Below are 18,544 nucleotides of genomic sequence, written 5' to 3'. Positions count from 1 at the left end.
GTACGACTTTGGTGAGTTTGTGTGCTCAGGTGCCCTGAGCCTTAACTGCACTGAGTGAACCCTGGCAAAGTCTTCACCACAATTGAGGCCTAATCCAAAGGCAGGGTCTAATGTCAGGCTCACTTTACACCTGCCAAGGACTCGTCAGACAAATAACTGAGCAGGAGAGAAATATTTCCTGTCCATTTTCACAAAAAAAAAAAATTTTTAAATGCTGCTACAATGCTGAGGAAAACATTAAAAAAGGCTGTCATTGTTCCAAAGAGATAAAGGCCGCAGTGTTTCCTCCAGGTTTTCCACCAAACACATATTCTATCATCATTTGGCACTTTGCAGGTGTAAATGACGGATCCTGGCCAAAAGGCTCGACACTCGTCCTGTATGAGAGTCTTTCTTTGTTCAAAACTTTCATTTTTCCTGTGTTTAAAACGTCTGTGAAGCAGTAATTCTCTTTGGTTTTTCCACTTCCCTCCATCCTTTCCACATCTCTGACCTCCCCTCTCCCCCTCTTACATATTGCTCTGTTTCCACTCCCTCTCTTCCTCAGATTCCTATGCTGTCCCTCCCCTCAACTTCCCTCCCCTCCCCACCTACCCCCCTTGCCCAAACACTGATCTCAGATTAAGTTGAACACTATCCCAGGTAAAGTTTGCACCTGCTTCTTTAGGCAAAGCTCCTTCCACAGCTCCAACAGGTGCTTTTCAATCTCCATTACTCTCCTCTAAGGACATCACCGCTTAAACACTCAACACAAACCTTTGGATTGTTGCTTCTGCTCGTAATCCTGTGGATCTGGACTTGGACAAGAGGTTCTCTTCTGTGTGGCCGTCCAGGTCCTCTACAGACCCTCATTCAACACATCAGCTACTATCACCTGTGCCTCGTTTTACTCCCTCCATCACCACCAGCACTCTCTGGATGGTCCTCTGCTGGATGAGACACTGCTGTGAGGAGGTTGCCAGGTTAGACTAGTGAGGTGCTAGATGTGCATCTTCTGAAGGCAGGTGAGTGCATCATTTCCTCCTCCACCGCATTTCATCAGTTTCCTTATTATTAATCAGACTGTGTGCAGAAAGTAAGCTGAACTTCCTGGCTTGTCACTTTCTGATCCTGCAAACATGGACTGTGTGTGTCTCAGATATTTGGGGTCTATTTAGGAAAGATTTTTAGGAAACAGTTCTCTGCTGCTAATGGTCACTATCGCTTCATGGTCTAATACAGTCGCTGACATGTAATACAGGTGTTTCCAACCTTTTTTACTTCAATTTAAGGGCTTCAAACCCCTTTAAAACTCATATTCTGACCTCATCACAGGGTATGGTGATGGTGTAAGTGTGGATATCAGCTCAACCAAATAATGATTGTTCTGTCTCACATACTTTTATTTTTAGAAAAGTCATAAAACTAAATATATCTTTGTGTAACAATAATAGATCAGTTTGTTCCTTTCCACTTCAATCGTCCTCTGAACCCTCAGATTTATTTTGGGACCAAACTCGAATTTCATCAAATTTCCGCTAATGTTCATATTAAGACTGTCAACAAAACAATTCATGTCATTCCTCAACTTTTAACATTGCGATTGTAATTATTTCATCAAAGCATGAATTCACAGCTGAATGTCAGTCTGACTTCACCTCATTTTCAAGCCTCACATAAAAAAAAGTAAATCAATGTGCTTCAGGTGTGAATTAGCTTTAGATAAAGCATGCCTGCCTTCATACAGTACGAGTTGTCTGAGTGTGACCCTGCAGATAAACATGTCTTTTCATGTCTTTATCTAAATGGCCTGCTAAAAGGCATGGAGTTAAACAGCAGGCAGATAAGATGGTGAGCTACAAGAGTCAAAAGAGCAATTGTGGTAATCTTTGTGCTGACAATGTGTGATGAGGGGCCGATGACACTGGAGCAGACCTCTCTCAGCAGTGCTCACTAACTTTGGCACACCTGAACACAATTTACCATCAAGCTGAGTAGAATTCACAGCTTACGGAGGTTTAGGTGGAGGCCTCATGAGTGATCATGATCAATAGCCTTCAGGACAGTTAATGTTTAGGTTTTGGCTGTTTTGATGTAGATTGTGATGTGTGATGTGTAGAGATAATAAAAATGATGATAACATCATGCATCACACTGCTTCTGATCATTCTCATCACAAAGACGGCACTATTGTACAATGAACAATAAAAACATGAACCTTCATTATGGTTAAAGAAACGTCAGTGCTTCTGCTAAATTACCAAGGGACTCTGAGATGACGCTGACTGGCTGGTAGCTAGCAAACCGGCTAGCTGGTCGTCAACCCATCTCCAAATTTTCAAGTAGGCACGAAACTTTTATGGTTAAAAATCACCAAACTAAATCTGGTGATAAATCTAAATTTTTAGCACAAACTTTCTAACAGTTGTGTGCTCATGTCGTCCTCCATTACTGCTGGTTGATGGACAATGCATGATGGGATACTGGTATGGACTTCAAATCATTTTACAAGTCCAAACATCAAAAACAATAAAAGATGAGAATGGCAGAATGCCTCATAAGTTTGATGATGTCCAGAAGGGTCTTTATGAGTAAAGAAAGCACAAACAATACTTTTTGAAGTTTCATTCTATTTCACTGAACAGTTTAAATGCTATATGGTGAAGGTAACATCTGCCAACTTGGCTGTATGCTCTACTTTGCCAATGGGAAGAATGCCAAGCCAGGTACTGAACAGCCCCAAAGGGCCACTGCAAGGACCTTGGCAATTCAAACCTGCTCACTTAAAGCCATTAGTGCCCCAGTGTTTATGCTCCTCTCCCTCTAGCCAACAAGGCATGGATTGCTCCCAAACAGAAGTGGTAATGAGGTCCTAAGCAGCCTTGCGGCTTCAGACACAGAGACGCTGGAGCACAGCGAGCCAGTTTGGTCAGCTGCAGGGAGCCGGGCCACAGAGAGGCCCGTAGTCCACTGTTGCCGGCTCACATGGGACCGTAAGGCAAATGTGATCCTGACACATTGTTCTGGCATGCATAATGGGGCCTTTTCAGGGCTCCTCAGGGGAGACCTGGGAGCCTGGTCTTAAAGAAGTAACGTGACGTTGGTTTGATGGTTCTCCCTCCTCTCTACTTTTGTCTAACCACCTTGTTTATGAGAAGCTGTCCTATGACTCACGTCTGCCTGCATTTCCATCAGCTTTAGCCAAGATGCTACACAGATAATGTAACAGATTCCCAGACAGGGTTAAGGAGGAGGTAACATAACGGGCAAATTAATCACACTGCCGGTATCTCGTGCTCTTTCTCTGTTTGTTGTAGAATGGTCAGGCCAGGCTGTCCAGTCATTCTGCTCCACCTCTTCAGCATCTTTGTACAGACGGGAGGTATGACGCACTTGGAACATGTTGAAGTCATCCTCCACATCAATTCCTTCATTTTTTAGTATTTCAAAGTCACTTTAATGAGCTTTTTTACAATGTTCTCCTTTTAGCTCGTACTCAGGATATCTTGTATCCGTATGGACCCGGCCACAGGGATCTAGAGACCCCCAAGATGGATGATGGGAGTTCTCCTGAAATTTCTTTGCTCATTCACTTCATTTTCTTCAATGTCCCCTACCGTTCCATCTATGTAAGCCTTGACCAAAACTCTCAAACTCTTGTCATTGTGCAAAAAGTTGTAATTCATCAATCTTAAAATAAGTTTTTGATGATGCTCAAAATACAACCCTGTCTGTTCTGCTCACAGGTCAACAACAATGGAGTGGTCTCCTTCAACGTGCAGGTTAGCCAGTTTACACCAGAGGCTTTTCCCCTGAGTGACAGCAGATCATTCATTGCTCCACTTTGGGCAGATGTGCACAACGGCATCCGCGGAGACGTGTACTACCGAGAGTCCACCGCACCGGAAATACTGGAAAGGGCGACGCAAGATGTCCGGAAATACTTCAAAAACATGCCCACCTTCACAGCCTCCTGGGTCTTTATTGCAACGTGGCACCAAGTCACCTTCTATGGAGGAAGCCAGACGACCCCGGTAAAGTCCAAATACACAAAATAATGTTGAGCAACTGCAGCTCAGCAGCAGTTATTGAAGAGACACTCGTATACATACATCTGTTTACAGACTAACCCAGTGTCAAATGAGAAGGCAGGTTCTAATTACACTGAGATAGAGACAAGCATAAAAACCTCATCGTGCAGCTTTGTTTTGTCCCATGTGGACATGTTGTGATCTACAAATCACCGAAATCATGCTTAGTGAGGGAGACTAAACTGACCCCTTCTTCTGGTTTTATGTGTATGTCTGTTTTTGTCTTTGTAAAACTATTTTAATCCTCTCGTTTGATTTAAAGGTGAACACATTCCAAACTGTACTAATCTCAGATGGTGTAGCATCCTTCTGTATGTTCAACTATGGAGAAATCACATGGAGCACAGGAACTGCCAGTGGTGGAGATCCTTTAACAGGACTCGGTGGGACAACGGCTCAGGTATTCTCACAATGTCCTCAAATAGACCTTTTCTCTTATGGTAATGATGTGATGAACATTTCACCTCACGACCCTCACACCTTTCCCCTTTTCAGTCAGGTTTTAATGGTGGAGACATTGGTCACTTCTTCAACCTGCCAGGATCACGGTCAAATGATGTGGTGAACATCGAACAGACTACCAATGTAAATACGCCTGGGCGCTGGTTCTTCCGTGTAGACACTGAACTGATAGATCCTGCCAATGGCTGCAGCTACAATGGCAAGTTCAAATGTCAAACCCTGGTACCCACGTCCACGCAGGTTTCTCCTTTCCACAAGAGCTTGAGCATCTTTAGTTCTGCAAACACTAAGAGCAGCCAGTGACATTTTGATATCAAATCCTTCAGCTGTGTCCAGAGCTGTTCTTGTAAATCCTCTTTTGTCTTTCCTACGTCCCCTCCAGGGCGTTTTTACAGACGAGGGGAAATCTTCTGGCTGTCGGACCAGTGTTCACAACGATGCCGCTGCCTTGACATTGACAATGAGGTGCAGTGCCAAGAGGCTCCATGCGGGCAGCTGGAGACGTGCGAGCAGCAGGAAGGGGCCTTTTACTGCCAGCCGACCCGCACCAGCACTTGCGTGGTATTTGGCGACCCTCATTACCACACCTTCGACGGCTTCCTCTATCACTTCCAGGGAACCTGCTCCTACCTGCTGGCTCGGCCCTGCTGGGAGGTTGCGGGGTTGCCCTTCTTCAGTGTGGAGGCCAAAAATGAGAACCGAGGAGGTGCTTCTGTTTCTTGGCTTAGAGATGTCACAGTGGAGGTGTATGGTCACAGAGTCCTGTTACCCAAAGGCAGTTTTGGAACAGTCCAGGTGAGAATCTGTGGACCGGTTTAAAATTGGGATTGACCACAATATTTTCATTGTCTGTGCTTCTTGGCACATGCTTGTGTTTGCATTTACACTTTAGAGAGTGGTTCAAGGATGCCCCTTTCATACCCGATCATGATACTATCGCCTGTTACCAATTAACCTGTTAACCTGGATCCAAACAGGTGTTTTTAAAGCATCAAACTCAGAATAAGCATATATTTGCAAAAATCAATGAAGCTGATGAGGTCAAACATTAAATATATTCTCTTTGTGCTGTTTTCAGTTGAGTTTATGTGAGAAAAGATTAGCAAGTTATCACATTTAGTTTTTTTTCCCATAATATCCAAGTTCAATCTGATGATACAGGATGCACATTTTGAGAGTTTTGTCATAGGCAGACAGTTGCACTTTTTTTTTTTTACCATCGTCATTGTTCCTTATCTGATTTGTCCTCTGTCCCTCTCTCTAGGTGGATGGCTTGATGAAGACTTTACCGGTTCAACTCCAGCTTGGTGCTGTCAGGGTATATCAGTCTGGCGTTGCCGTTGCTTTAGAAACAGACTTTGGACTCTTGGTAACCTATGACGGCCAACATTATGCATCCATCTCTCTACCCAGCTCCTACTTCAACAACACTTGTGGCCTTTGTGGTAACTATAACGATGACCCTGCTGATGATCCTGTGCTTCCTGATGGCTCTCTGGCAGAAAGTGTTGTGGAGTTGGGGGGCAGCTGGCGAGCAGAGGACACTGACTGGAGGTGTACAGATGGCTGTGCCCAGAACTGCAGCGTTTGTGACCCCTATACAGAAGCCTTCTACTTTCGCTCAGACTACTGTGGGCTCATCAACAAAACCGATGGACCTTTTAGGGACTGCAGAGCTGTAGTGGACCCTACAGCCTTTGTGTATAGCTGTGTATATGACATGTGCAGCAACAGGGATAATATCACCACGCTCTGCCAAGCCATCCAGGCCTATGCTCTGGCCTGTCAGGCCCTTGGGGTCACGATACGACCCTGGAGATCTCGCACCTTCTGCGGTGAGATTCAGTTTGATTCAGTTTAAGCAGATTCTTCCGCTCACATTTATTTACTTGCATCATCTTACACAATTTCTTCTCTCTTGCTGGCTCTCAGCTTTGTCCTGTCCGGAGTTCAGCCATTACCAAGTGTGCACAAGTGCCTGCCCGGCCTCCTGCTCGGACCTCACCGCCCCCCTGTACTGTGCTCACCCTTGCACTGAGGGTTGCCAATGTGACCAAGGCTACGTCCTCAGCGGCAGTCGTTGTGTCCAGCGTGAAGATTGTGGCTGTGAGCATAACGGCCTCTATTACCCACTTAATAACACTTTCTGGGCTGGCCTCGGTGGTGAAGAAGGTGAATGTACCCTCCGCTGCAACTGCGGGCTTGCAGGGGAAGTCTCCTGTTTCAACGAGTCCTGTAAGGAGGGTGAGGTGTGTGTGGCGGAAGTGGGCTTGCTGGGCTGCTACCCTCGGAGGGAGGGAGTGTGCTCAATCACCCAGAACTCAGTGACATCCTCCTTTGATGGCACCTTCCTGCTGTTCCCAGATGACAGCTCCTACTACCTGCTGAAGCTGTGTGGTGCAGTGCCAGCTAATGGCTCAGTGGTGGAGGTGAAGATGGGCCGGCGGCTGGTGAACAAAGGCCCCTCTTGGAAAAGACCGGTGGTCGTTACAGTGGCTAATGTGGAAGCTCAGATGGGAGGGATTGATTTTGATACAGTAAAGGTTAGTATTGTCTCTGCAGTGCAAAAACATTGTTGTTACCTGTTTCCAGCCGCTGAGGACTGATGGGTTTGACACCTCTTTGTCTTCCAGGTGAATGGTGAACCAGTGGGGCTCCCATACGTCCATCCGACGGAGTTGATGATGATCTACAGAGCACCGGGCAATGCTACAGTGGTGGAGTCCCGCGGTCTGCTTCGTGTGCACTACACACGGCAGGGATTCCTCAACATCTCCCTTTCCACCCTCTTCTACAATGTTACTTGTGGTCTATGTGGTGTCTTCAACAGCAATTCCACTGATGACCTTCGCCTTCCAAATGGACGCCTGGCGGAGTCTACAGAACAGTTCACAGAGGGCTGGCGGTCCATTGCTGATGACCTCACCTGTAACGGTGACTGTGATGACCTGTATCGCATGTGCACAGACTTGCGACTCTACCAGAGTCCTTGGATGTGTGGCAACATCAATGACCCGGGGAATAGCTCATTTCTGGCTTGTCATGCGGTGGTCAACCCCTCACCTTTCTTCAGGAACTGCTTGTATAACATGTGTGTGAAGGAAGGGAATCGCTCAGCCCTGTGTTCTTCACTGCAGGCTTATGCCACCGCCTGTCAGGATGCTCAAGTAGGCCTCACTTCCTGGAGGAGTGCCACCAACTGCCGTGAGTAGATTTATCTTTACTTTAAAGGAACAGCTTGATGGTTTGGTTGTTTGGCATCAAACTCATAATAAGATGAATAAATCATCTCTGTGTGTCCAGAACAGAGAACAGGTAACAGACAGGCAACATCTACCTTCAAACAACAAAGTGAAACATTTTTTTCCTTTTATTGACATATAACCAAAGTAAAATATAGTTACAACATGTAACAAGACTTGGTGAGAGGGACATTTTAATATCAGAAAACTTGGTTTCATCTGACACAGCTGATCATGCTAGCAACAAAGATAAGCTTTGTAGTTAGTCCTATTTTAACAAAAATAAGATATAAATAGGTTCTAAACAACATACTGAGTGTATGGGTGGCCACTTGAGTGGTGTATTATCCAGGAACGTTTTTGGTGGAGTATTCTTGTCATCTTGATTTGGTCTTGTCTCTTGCTGTCTCTGACCTCGTTCTTCTGTCCCAGCTCTTCCCTGTCCAGAGAACAGTCATTTTGATGAGTGTACCAGCGCCTGCCCTCTGACCTGCACCAACCTGGATGAACCTGAAGAGCCATGCCCGCTGCCATGCCAGGAGGGGTGCCAGTGCGAGGAAGGCTTCGTGCTCCGTGATGGCCTCTGCGTGGCACGCAGTGATTGTGGCTGCATGAGCCACGGCCGCCAGCTGGCCACTAATCAGACTTTCTGGACAGACTGGGAGTGCCAGGAGCGATGCTACTGCAATGGCTCTGACAACAGTGTATACTGTCAGATTGCACCCTGTCACCTTGAGGAGTACTGCCAGGAGAATGACGGCCTGTATTTCTGCCAGCCGCGCACCGAGGCCCTGTGTGTGGCGGCTGGTTATGGACATTTTCTGCCGTTTGGGGGCGTACCATTTGAGCTGCAGAGCTCTTGCACTCTCAGGATGGCCACCACCAACTGTGGGAGGGACAGCAGGGACCCTGCAACCATCAGTGGAACTTTCCCTCAGTTTAAATTGGCAGCTCGGAATGAGGAAAGGGACACAAGCCAGGCAATTTGGGTGAGGGGGTTTGTGCTGGAGGTCTACAACTATGAGATTGAAGTGTCTCGAAGCTATAAAAACACTGTCACGGTGAGTGCATGAATAGGCATAACAGTGAATGAACCAAGGGCTGTGATTATGAGAAGAACACCTGAAATAAGGCTCATAATATGAATATTAAACAATTATCTCATCATCAGTGTTATGCATGACCCGTGAAGGTCGTAGTTGTTGTATTTGTGAGGATGTTATTTCTAATCAAGCCGATAGAATAACCAGGCAGAGGGTGAATTCCTTTTGATTGGCTTAAGGTGGATCTAATTTCAATGGGCATCTTTTATCAGGCTGGATTTGGCTCAGTCAAAACCCTGACCCTGAGCGACATTTGGACCGGGTTCACAAACCGACTAAAAGATCTGAGGAGGAACAGAAATGACACACATAACCCAACAGACCGCCCCACACACACACATGCACACACACACACACACAGTTAATTTCATTCTCTCTGTTTCTGTCTGTCTTATACAATTAGATTATATGAGAAACACATAGAGGCTCTTTCATTGAGTCTTCATGTTATCCATTCATCACCTGGGTTTCCCCACATACTTTGAAAACATGCAGGTCGGTTAGATTAGAAACTATGACTTGGTGATAAAAGTGCTTCTGTTGTGTGTGTATGTGTGTGTGTGTGTGTGTGTGTGTGTGTGTGTGTGTGTCAGATGGTGGTGATCCTATAATAAGAGTTAAACCTGTTCAAAGTAGAACCAGTTTCACTGAATCTCTCTTTGCTCAGGTGAATAAGGAGCGTCTGTACCTTCCTCTGAAGCTGGGTCCAGGGAAGGTCAACGTCTTCACCTTGGGCATGCAGCTCATTCTGGAGACGGATTTTGGCCTGAAGGTGGCCTTTGACTGGAACACTCTCCTCCTGCTGACTTTGCCCCGTGACCTCTACAACACGACCTGCGGCCTCTGCCAGGGCATGCCCTTATCCCCGCCCACCCTCACCACGACCGACTGGGGCATGGCCTGGGCGGAGAGGGACACCTTCTGCCAGGTGGGCTGTGGAGACTCCTGCCCTCGCTGTGGCCTGGCAGAGAAAAGCATGTCAAACGATGCCCCTCTTATGGTGGCTGATGGCAACACAAACAACGGTGACGACGAAGGAAACAAAGTCAACACGGGCATACGCTTCCACATTGGAGATGGACTGTATGTGTTTGTGGAGCCTGAGGCCGTGAGACTGTGTGGGCTGATTGTGGATCGAGGAGGCGTGTTTGCGCGTTGTCACAGTAAGGTGGCGCCAGCGTTCTTTTATCAGAGCTGCCTGCAGGACACCTGTTTGGACCAGGGAGCCCAGGATACAATCTGTAACTGGCTGCAGATATACGCCAGCACCTGTCAGACCCAAGGAGTGCCGGTTACCGGCTGGAGGAGTGACACATCGTGTGGTGAGTGCAAGTGTGTGAGCAGTGATGCAAAGGTCTGCCCTTGAGTTAAAACATGTATTTTCACTGGTTTCTGTTCACGTAGATAGTTTTAGATTTATTCGTCCAGGCTTTGAGACATCTGAGATTTCTGCCTCCACCACAAATGTTTACCACAAATTGTCATTTTTACATTTTTACATTTCGGTTTGTATCAGGATAAACAAATCCGATAAACTATGTTAATTAGGTTGCTTCACATGTGTTGGAAGAAGTATTCTTCAGTTCATGGTGGAGGCTAAGTGTACCCCCTGCTTTCAGTCTTTATGCTAAGCTAGGCTAACCATGCCCTGTCTCTAGCTCCATACTTTGCAGGCAAGTATTCAATTGATTTTGATCTTTTCATCTCTATATCTAAAAGAAACAGAATAAGCATGTTCCCCAAAATGTTGCATGTCTCCTGTTTTTACCCCTGAAAAATCACCACCAATCATCGTGGCTGCACAATGCAATGCAATCGTTTGCTAATATCTTTGCTGACCTGCCTGCTCCCAGTCCAGAGTTGTCCACCGAACAGCCATTACTCCAGCTGCACGTCGGTGTGCCCGCCGCAGTGCGCCCCAGCCCGCGGCCAGAGAGACTGCAGCCAGGACTGTGTGGAGGGCTGCCAGTGCGACCAGGGCTACGTGCTCAACGGCAAGAGCTGCATCCTGCCTCAGAACTGCGGCTGCTACACGGACGGCAAGTATTATGAGGTCAGTCCAACATCCAGCACCACACGGAATAAACTCAGTGACCTGCAGCCAAAACTAGCTCATTATTCAATGCCCTCATTGGTCTGATTTTAGCACAAATCTTTCTTTATCTCAGCCCAAGCAGCTGTTTTGGAACAGCGACTGCACCAAACGCTGTCAGTGCATCGGGCGGAACCTGATCCAGTGCGACCCGCGGCGCTGTAAGGCGGAGGAAGAGTGCACCCTACGGTATGGTGTGCGCGGCTGCTTTGCACGCCGTTCGCAGCACTGCGTGGCCTCTGGCGGCGGCGTCTTCAGGACCTTCGACGGGGCATCGCTGCGGCTCCCGGCCTCCTGCTCCTTCGTCTTGTCCACGAACTGCCACAAGCTGCCTGACCTCTCCTTCCAGCTCATCGCTAACTTTGATAAATGGAGCACTCCCAACCTCACGACCATCTCTCATGTCTACCTTTACCTCAACGAGGAGAACATACTCATATCTGGCAGCACCGTCAAGGTGAGGTTGTTGGTTTGTCAGTATATCGTCCAATTGTTGGACATTACTGACCAACCTGGTTATGACTCTGCAGTTTGATTTCACTTCAACTTTACAAACCACAAGCTTTGACCCCCTTTAACAACACGATCACCTGGTAATAGTTTAGCTTGAATTACTCATAGTGAAGAACCCACAAAGATCAATCCTCTCTAAAGAGCATGTTAGTGTCTTTCAGCTCATTGTTTTGGTTTTATGGGCCACAGCTTTAGTTAGTCTCACTGCTCTCTGTGCTATCAGCTGCAGCAGGCAGCAAAACATTCTGATAAACTCGCTGTACGCTACCTGCCTAGCAGCGTACAGCAGCCAGATAAAGACACAGGCAAACGAGTGAACATATGGAGTCTTTAGCAGCTGAAGCAGCTGTTTTCTGTCCGTGCAAATGTTGTTGTCTGTGTTTGCTTTAAAGTGAAATTAGTAGGTTTGCTAACATTAGCCACCATGAGCTACTGGTCACTGCAAACCCCTCACATCCCTTTGTTATACTGTAGCATTGAGAAAAAGATGTTTTGTTGTTTATGAATTCAAAGTGTCTTTTGTAAGAGGACGTTTGTGTGATGTCTTCGTCCCAATGCTCCTTAGTCTCACTTTAATAGACCTATCATCTCTATTTGCCCTCTTTCTTCAAAGACGCCTTTATTAAACCTCTCCTCAAGAAACTAAACAAACATCCAATTCAGATCTCCCTTTTCTTGCCAGAACACTTGAAAGAGTCTCAGTCCAATTTACCAATTACCACTAACAGCCCAGTGGAGCTCCTCCAGGTCATATCATTCCACTCAAAGTGGAAGTGGTTAATGGCTCACTGATTGCCTTGAACTCTGGCTCTCGATGAGTCATCAGTCAGTGTTCGTATCAGTGGTGATGCATTCAAGTGGCTCAGGTCAGGTTCTCCAGGGGCCAGAATAATTACTGTCTCCTCTCTGTTTGTTCCATGCTCCTCCTCAGTGTTGTCTTTTGTGAATATGAAATAATTTTATGCAGATGATACCCAGATCTACATTCCTGTTCCAGGTGATGGAGCTTACATGTTGAAGCTCAAACTCTAATAATCTAATACATAATAATATAATCTAATATAATTAGGGCACTATGTTGTAGCAATGTAGCCATCTGAAAACGACTGAATGTGGTCAAACCTCAGGTGAGGGCACAGAAATTGACCTTCTGCGGGTCAATGAAGTGACTGTGTGTCTTAAATATGTAAAGATTTCTGTCTCTTGTGTCTCCACAGGTCAATGGTACACCAGTATCAGTACCGTTTCTAACTGGGCTGATGACACGTCTGTCCACATCCGAAGGTTTCATCGTCATTGACACACCGCAGGACATCCAGATCCGATACAACCACTTCAACACCCTCAGCATCACGATGGGCCAGCGGCTTCAGAACAAGGTGTGTGGCCTCTGTGGGAATTTCAACGGAGACCCCAGTGACGACTACATCACCTCCAGGGGCAAGCCAGCGGTCAGCGCCCTGGAGCTGGCCCAGAGCTGGAAGACCAACGGTATGCAGAACAGGTGGGTGAGGCTCACAGGCACGGTGGAATATTTAAGTTATGCCAAAAATGAACATTAAAACTCCACTAAATAAGTCTTCCCTCCCAGTGTATATAAGTCTGTCCAGTATTTGCAGACAGAAAGTAAATTCAATACTGATGAATAATAAAATGAAGCAATAACTTTGACAGTTGGATGCTGGTCTTTCTCCTGTAGTTGTGATGAAACCCAGTACGTGGCTCTGGCTCAGTCCTGTGACAACACGGCAGTGGTGGCGCTTCAAGGTGAAGACGCCTGTCTGAAGCTCACCCAGCTGAAGGGTTTCTTCCAGCCGTGCCACGGTCTGCTGGATCCCCGTCCCTTCTACCAGTCCTGCTACCTGGACGGCTGCTACAATCACCGTAAGGCTCAGGTCTGTGGCTCACTGGCTGCCTACGCAGAGGCCTGCCGCTCCCTGGGCACCCTCACCACCAAGTGGATCACCCAAGAAAACTGCTGTAAGGGCACCGTGAGGCACCAGCGTCTGTCCGTGCATGTCCGTGCTGTCGGCCGCAGTTTTAAAAAACGTAGACATTTTGATGCCCACTGTAATGCAATAAGGTACAAACAGATGAGACAATAGAAGAAGACACACCTTTTTAGTAGTGGCATCACTGAAATGAAGCATCAATTAGCTCTATTTGAGAACTGAATGAATAATATGCCAATACGAGGCGTTTAGCAGCTAAAGAGCTAAAGAGTCAGGAACTGGTGGAGACCAAAACATGAATATCGGACTCAGGTGATGAACTTTAACGCTGCTCGGTGTCTGCTAGCGTTGTGCGTGACAGCTGACGTTGTGTGTGGACCTGTCTTTAGCAGAATGGATCTACGACCCCTGTGCAGGAGAGATCTGCACAAACTTCACCTGCGAGCTGGAGAACGGAGGTGACCTGTGTGGCTGTCCAGAGCTACCCACCAGCACCGGAGGTGAGCGCTTCGGGTGGTGATACCAGTTTTAATCCTGTCCCTGTACGCTGTCATCACGCTATGATATAAACAAACGAAAAAGACGACAGCTCCCTAAAAACATCTCATAACCAGATATTGATCAGTTTTCATTTGTTGCACACACACATCAAATTTGTTTATTTGTTTAGATGTGCAACTAAGATATGTACTGAACAGGACATTTTACAAAAATACAATAATCTGTAGTACAATCTGTTCATACTTATCAATCGACAGACACTAATACTAATATATCTATGATAAGCTAAACCAATAACACCCGCTGTCAGCTGTTTCTATTGGTAAAATCATCCTGCAGTCCTTATTTTTATTAGTATGTCGTCCAAGTAAGATGTCATAAAACATGTCTCCTCATTTAACTGTCACTCCTCTTTATTATCATAATAATAATAATAATAATAATAACTTTGGTGTCCGGTCCTGGATGTGCGTCTGGCAGCAGATGATGACATTATCCAGGCGGAGGTGACCTGTAAACACGCTCAGATGGAGGTCTCCATCTCCAAGTGTAAACTCTTCCAGCTGGGCTTTGAGCGGGAGGACGTCAGGATCAACGACGAGCACTGCGCCGGCATCGAGGGGGAGGACTTCATCTCCTTCCACATCAACAACACGAAGGGACACTGCGGCTCCATCGTCCAGGTCAGTTCAGTCCTTTCTGAGCATCATCACACCCGTGTCTGTACCTTTACGCTGTCTGTTTGTATGATGTGTAACCCTAATTTCTTTCTAATGATCTCCTCATGTGACTTTCTACAATAAGCAAGATGTTAAACTTTGCCTTTAATATAGAAAACAGGTTTATCCTCAAAATGTCAGACTACATCTGTGCTTCTGTTTCCTGATGAATCTTCTAAATGTCTCTGCGACAGTCGAACGGCACACACATCATGTACAAAAACACCGTGTGGATCGAGAGCGTGAACAACACCGGCAACGTCATCACCAGAGATAAAACCATCAACGTGGAGTTTTCCTGCGCCTACGAGCTGGACCTGAAGATCTCTCTGGAGACCGTCCTGAAGCCCATGCTCAGGTCAGAGGGAGCAGACGCTGTAGAATAACATGCTGTGGCTGCAAACAACAGCAGGCTACATGTCTCCCCTTTCTCCTCCCTCCTCCAGTGTGATAAACCTCACCTTACCGACCCAGGAGGGAAACTTCATCACCAAGATGGCGCTGTACAAGAACTCCTCGTACCGCCATCCGTACAGGGAGGGGGAGGTGGTGCTCAGCACGCGGGACATCCTCTTTGTGGGTGTGTTTGTGGAGGGGGCGGATGAAAACCAGCTCATCCTCATAGTGAACATGTGCTGGGCCACGCCGTCCCGCTACAGCAGCGACCGCCTCCGCTATATCATCATAGAGAGAGGGTAAGCTGGAGGAGCACCACGCACACCGGCTCACAACCACTAAACTGTCACTGTCAGGTTTAAAAACGTACATCCAAACCTGCTGCTTTAACATCTGCTCCCTCCAGGTGTCCCAACATAAAGGACAACACCATCGGCATGGCGGAGAACGGCGTGTCGCTCACCTGTCGCTTCCACGTCACCGTCTTCAAGTTCATCGGTGATTACGACGAGGTCCACCTCCACTGCGACGTTTCCCTGTGCGACTCCGAGACGAACGCCTGCAAAGTGGTGAGAAAAATCTTCATCTTTAATGAGACTGAATGAACCAGAGTCCGCCGGATTAATGTGTGTGTGCTGTGCATCCAGAACTGTCCACACAAGAGACGAATGTACTCCGAGGACAGCGACCATAAAGAGCACATCCTGACTGTTGGACCTATAAGAAGAAGAGGTGAGTACGACCTCAGTCCGGGTGTAACGAGCTCGCCTTCTGCTCTTCTCTGATTGTATCAGAGTCCTCAGTTGACTGCAAACAGAAATCCCAAAGTCTTCTCTCCGTAGAGTCAGACTGGTGCGAGGACAACAATGGAGGCTGCGAACAGATCTGCACCAGTAAGACGACTGGACCGGTCTGCAGCTGTGTGACTGGGATGCTGCAGCGAGATGGGAAAAGCTGCCGGAGTAAGGACCCACACACACACACACACACACACACACACACACACACACACACACACAGGTGCACAGACGAAACATTTAAGATTTAAGCTATCTCTAAATGTTTACCTCTTTGAGCAAAGTCACCACAGTTGAGCTACTTTTCAGGTCTCTCACTGCTCTCTTAATGTTTGCAGCAGTGAAAAAGCTCTAAAAACTGCAAACAGACGCAGTTAGCAGGTGAAAATAGTGCAGCTAAAAAGCCAGAAACAGTCAATATTAGATTTATAATCACTAGAATATGAGGCCAGTGTCAGACGCCTCATTTCCTGCAGGCTGCATGTTTCTACAGTAGCCCAGAGTGGACAAACACTGGCTCCAGAGAGTCATGTCTTTAGCTGCCATCATCTCTTACACACTTGGTGTTCAGCTGGTTGCACTCTGCAACCTCACCACTAGATGTCCCTAAACCCTGCACACTTAAAGCTTCCTTCTGTTTCATTTGTGCCGCTCATCGGCCTGATCGTCTCAGCCTCTTCCACATCCTCTGCTGTGGACGCTTGACAGGACCAGGACGTACCAGGCGTCTGCTGGTTAATAAGTAACACAGCTGAATATCTGATGTTAGGGCATTAATCTTTGTGGTCATTGTGTACATTGTGCTGGCTGAGCGAGTGATGCTGAGAGAGTTTCAAATAAAACTCTGCATGAACAGCTCAACCACGTTATTCATATGTAGTACTATGTGCAGTTACAATTTGGATTGAAGTAATTGTACCACAGCTTAATTTGCACGTACACATTATCTTATCAAACCAAGAACATTACAATCACACTCACACAATAATAAAACATAAAAGCAATAAACAAAAATCCACACACTCACAAACACGTACAGACAAAGTACCTGAGAGCTTCTTTTATAATCAATGTTTCCTTCTTTTCCAGCGGTGAGCTCGAGCTGTAAGCTAACACCGGTGGTTTCTCTGCTGAGCGTCTGCGCCGTCATCTTCATCCTCCTGGCTCGTACTCATCCTCTCCTCTCCTAACAGCCCGCGAGCAACAGAAGGAAACACGTGAAAAAGATAAAAACCCAGAAAAGACTTGAAGATGCACAAAGTATCAGCGTTGATTAGCCAGTAGATCAGCCGTCACAGATACTAGACAGAATCCAGTGTGTGAGTCCACATATTCCTGCAGCACCTGAAGGCAACTGAACCAGAAAAGTCAGTCAGTTTTTGGCCACGTGGATGACCGATGCTGCCGTTTCACCTCCTACATTATGATCAGCACACCTCGAAGCCAAGATGAGCGTTTTTTTCATTGTTTATAACAAAATTATGATGATGGTTTTTGTTTGCAGAGAAATGATGCATTAGTCGGCCATGTTGTGTTTTTTTTTGCACTACCACCAGATGGCGCTAAAGTCGGAAATGTTCTAATCGTACACATGTTGGATTTAAGGTATTTTTCATGTTGGAGACGCCCTAACTTTACACTCCTGTGAGCAGACCTTATAGATTCTCCCAAACTGATGTTGGTCTCTGCTGAAGGCAGGGCTCAGACGTACAGATTGCATGGCGGGTGGGTTGGTGGGCTGTCAATCCGGATCCTCCTGACTGTCTATCGGACAGTTGATCTACTGCCTAACTTTAACCAGCTGATCCATTTACTTCCTATTTGACCTCTAGACCAGCGACTGACATGACTTTATCGTTCTGACCCAACAAAATCGACATCAGCTCGCAGCGAAAAGGCGACGGATTGTGTGAGGATAAAACTGGGTGATATTTTTCATAATGGAAGCAGTGGGAGAGTACAATCTAAAAACATGGCCGACGTCAAAGTGGAGTTTATGAATGAAGTATTTATGTGTGAGCAGAGCGCCTTGTGGAACGAAGACTCGGATATTTTTACGGCACACTTTGGCATCATAGGCTGGTGCCCAGGTTGTGTTCAGCTTTGAGATCCTGTATGCAATCAGCCATTAAAATATTCATTTCTGTCTTAATCAGTTGTAAAGCTATAAAACTCCTGCCATAAATATTGCCCGATTATTCATTCTGAACAGATGGTATCACTGTTAATAGAGTAAAGTGCGGTCCCTGGTCAATGTTTTCTATTTGGCACCTTATGCGTCATGTCAATAAATGTCACCACCTGTTATGTAACGCTTCAGTGTTCACGACTGAAGTTTGGATTAGTTCTGCAGTGAGTAGCAGTGTTTCATAGGTCGACCTGTTTTGCTACCTTCTGTGTACAAATGTACAGTCCTTGTCAGTTTGGTGGTTTATGTCATGACTTTTTTTTTTTAAATAATCAGTTTCTTTTTTGCTGTGTAAGAACAGAAGATGGTTTATTCTTTGAGAGCAGCACCAACACGGCCTTTAATAAATGAAGAAGTTCTCAAAGTCAGCGTGAGTCATGTTTGTTTGATGCAAAGCAGGAAGTCAGCTCCGTTCAGGAGACAAGACCACGTTAGTCCAGCAGGTTCACCATGCACCGTTCCTTTATGTCACTTAGAAAACCATAAACATTTAAACACAGTAAGTCCTC

General features: G+C 46.4%; 1 protein-coding gene across 1 annotated transcript; it reads left to right on the top strand.

The window, feature by feature from the left end:
• Positions 1-3,297: 3,297 nt before the first annotated feature.
• Positions 3,298-18,245, top strand: tecta (tectorin alpha). The gene is made up of 23 exons (XM_076750670.1): positions 3,298-3,361; positions 3,469-3,608; positions 3,726-4,013; positions 4,333-4,470; positions 4,566-4,731; positions 4,915-5,327; positions 5,797-6,367; positions 6,465-7,075; positions 7,166-7,736; positions 8,207-8,835; positions 9,545-10,199; positions 10,731-10,930; positions 11,046-11,426; positions 12,700-12,986; positions 13,182-13,462; positions 13,824-13,934; positions 14,416-14,618; positions 14,849-15,012; positions 15,101-15,349; positions 15,457-15,619; positions 15,698-15,782; positions 15,893-16,012; positions 16,937-18,245. The coding sequence occupies exons 1-23, from the start codon at positions 3,298-3,300 to the stop codon at positions 17,035-17,037; spliced, it is 6,591 nt and encodes a 2,196-aa protein (XP_076606785.1). The 3' UTR covers positions 17,038-18,245.
• The last annotated feature ends 299 nt before the right edge of the window (positions 18,246-18,544 follow it).

Source organism: Chaetodon auriga, chromosome 15 (assembly GCF_051107435.1).
Source record: "Chaetodon auriga isolate fChaAug3 chromosome 15, fChaAug3.hap1, whole genome shotgun sequence".
Taxonomy (NCBI): Eukaryota; Metazoa; Chordata; class Actinopteri; order Chaetodontiformes; family Chaetodontidae; genus Chaetodon; species Chaetodon auriga.
This window is presented reverse-complemented; position numbering and strand designations above follow the sequence as displayed.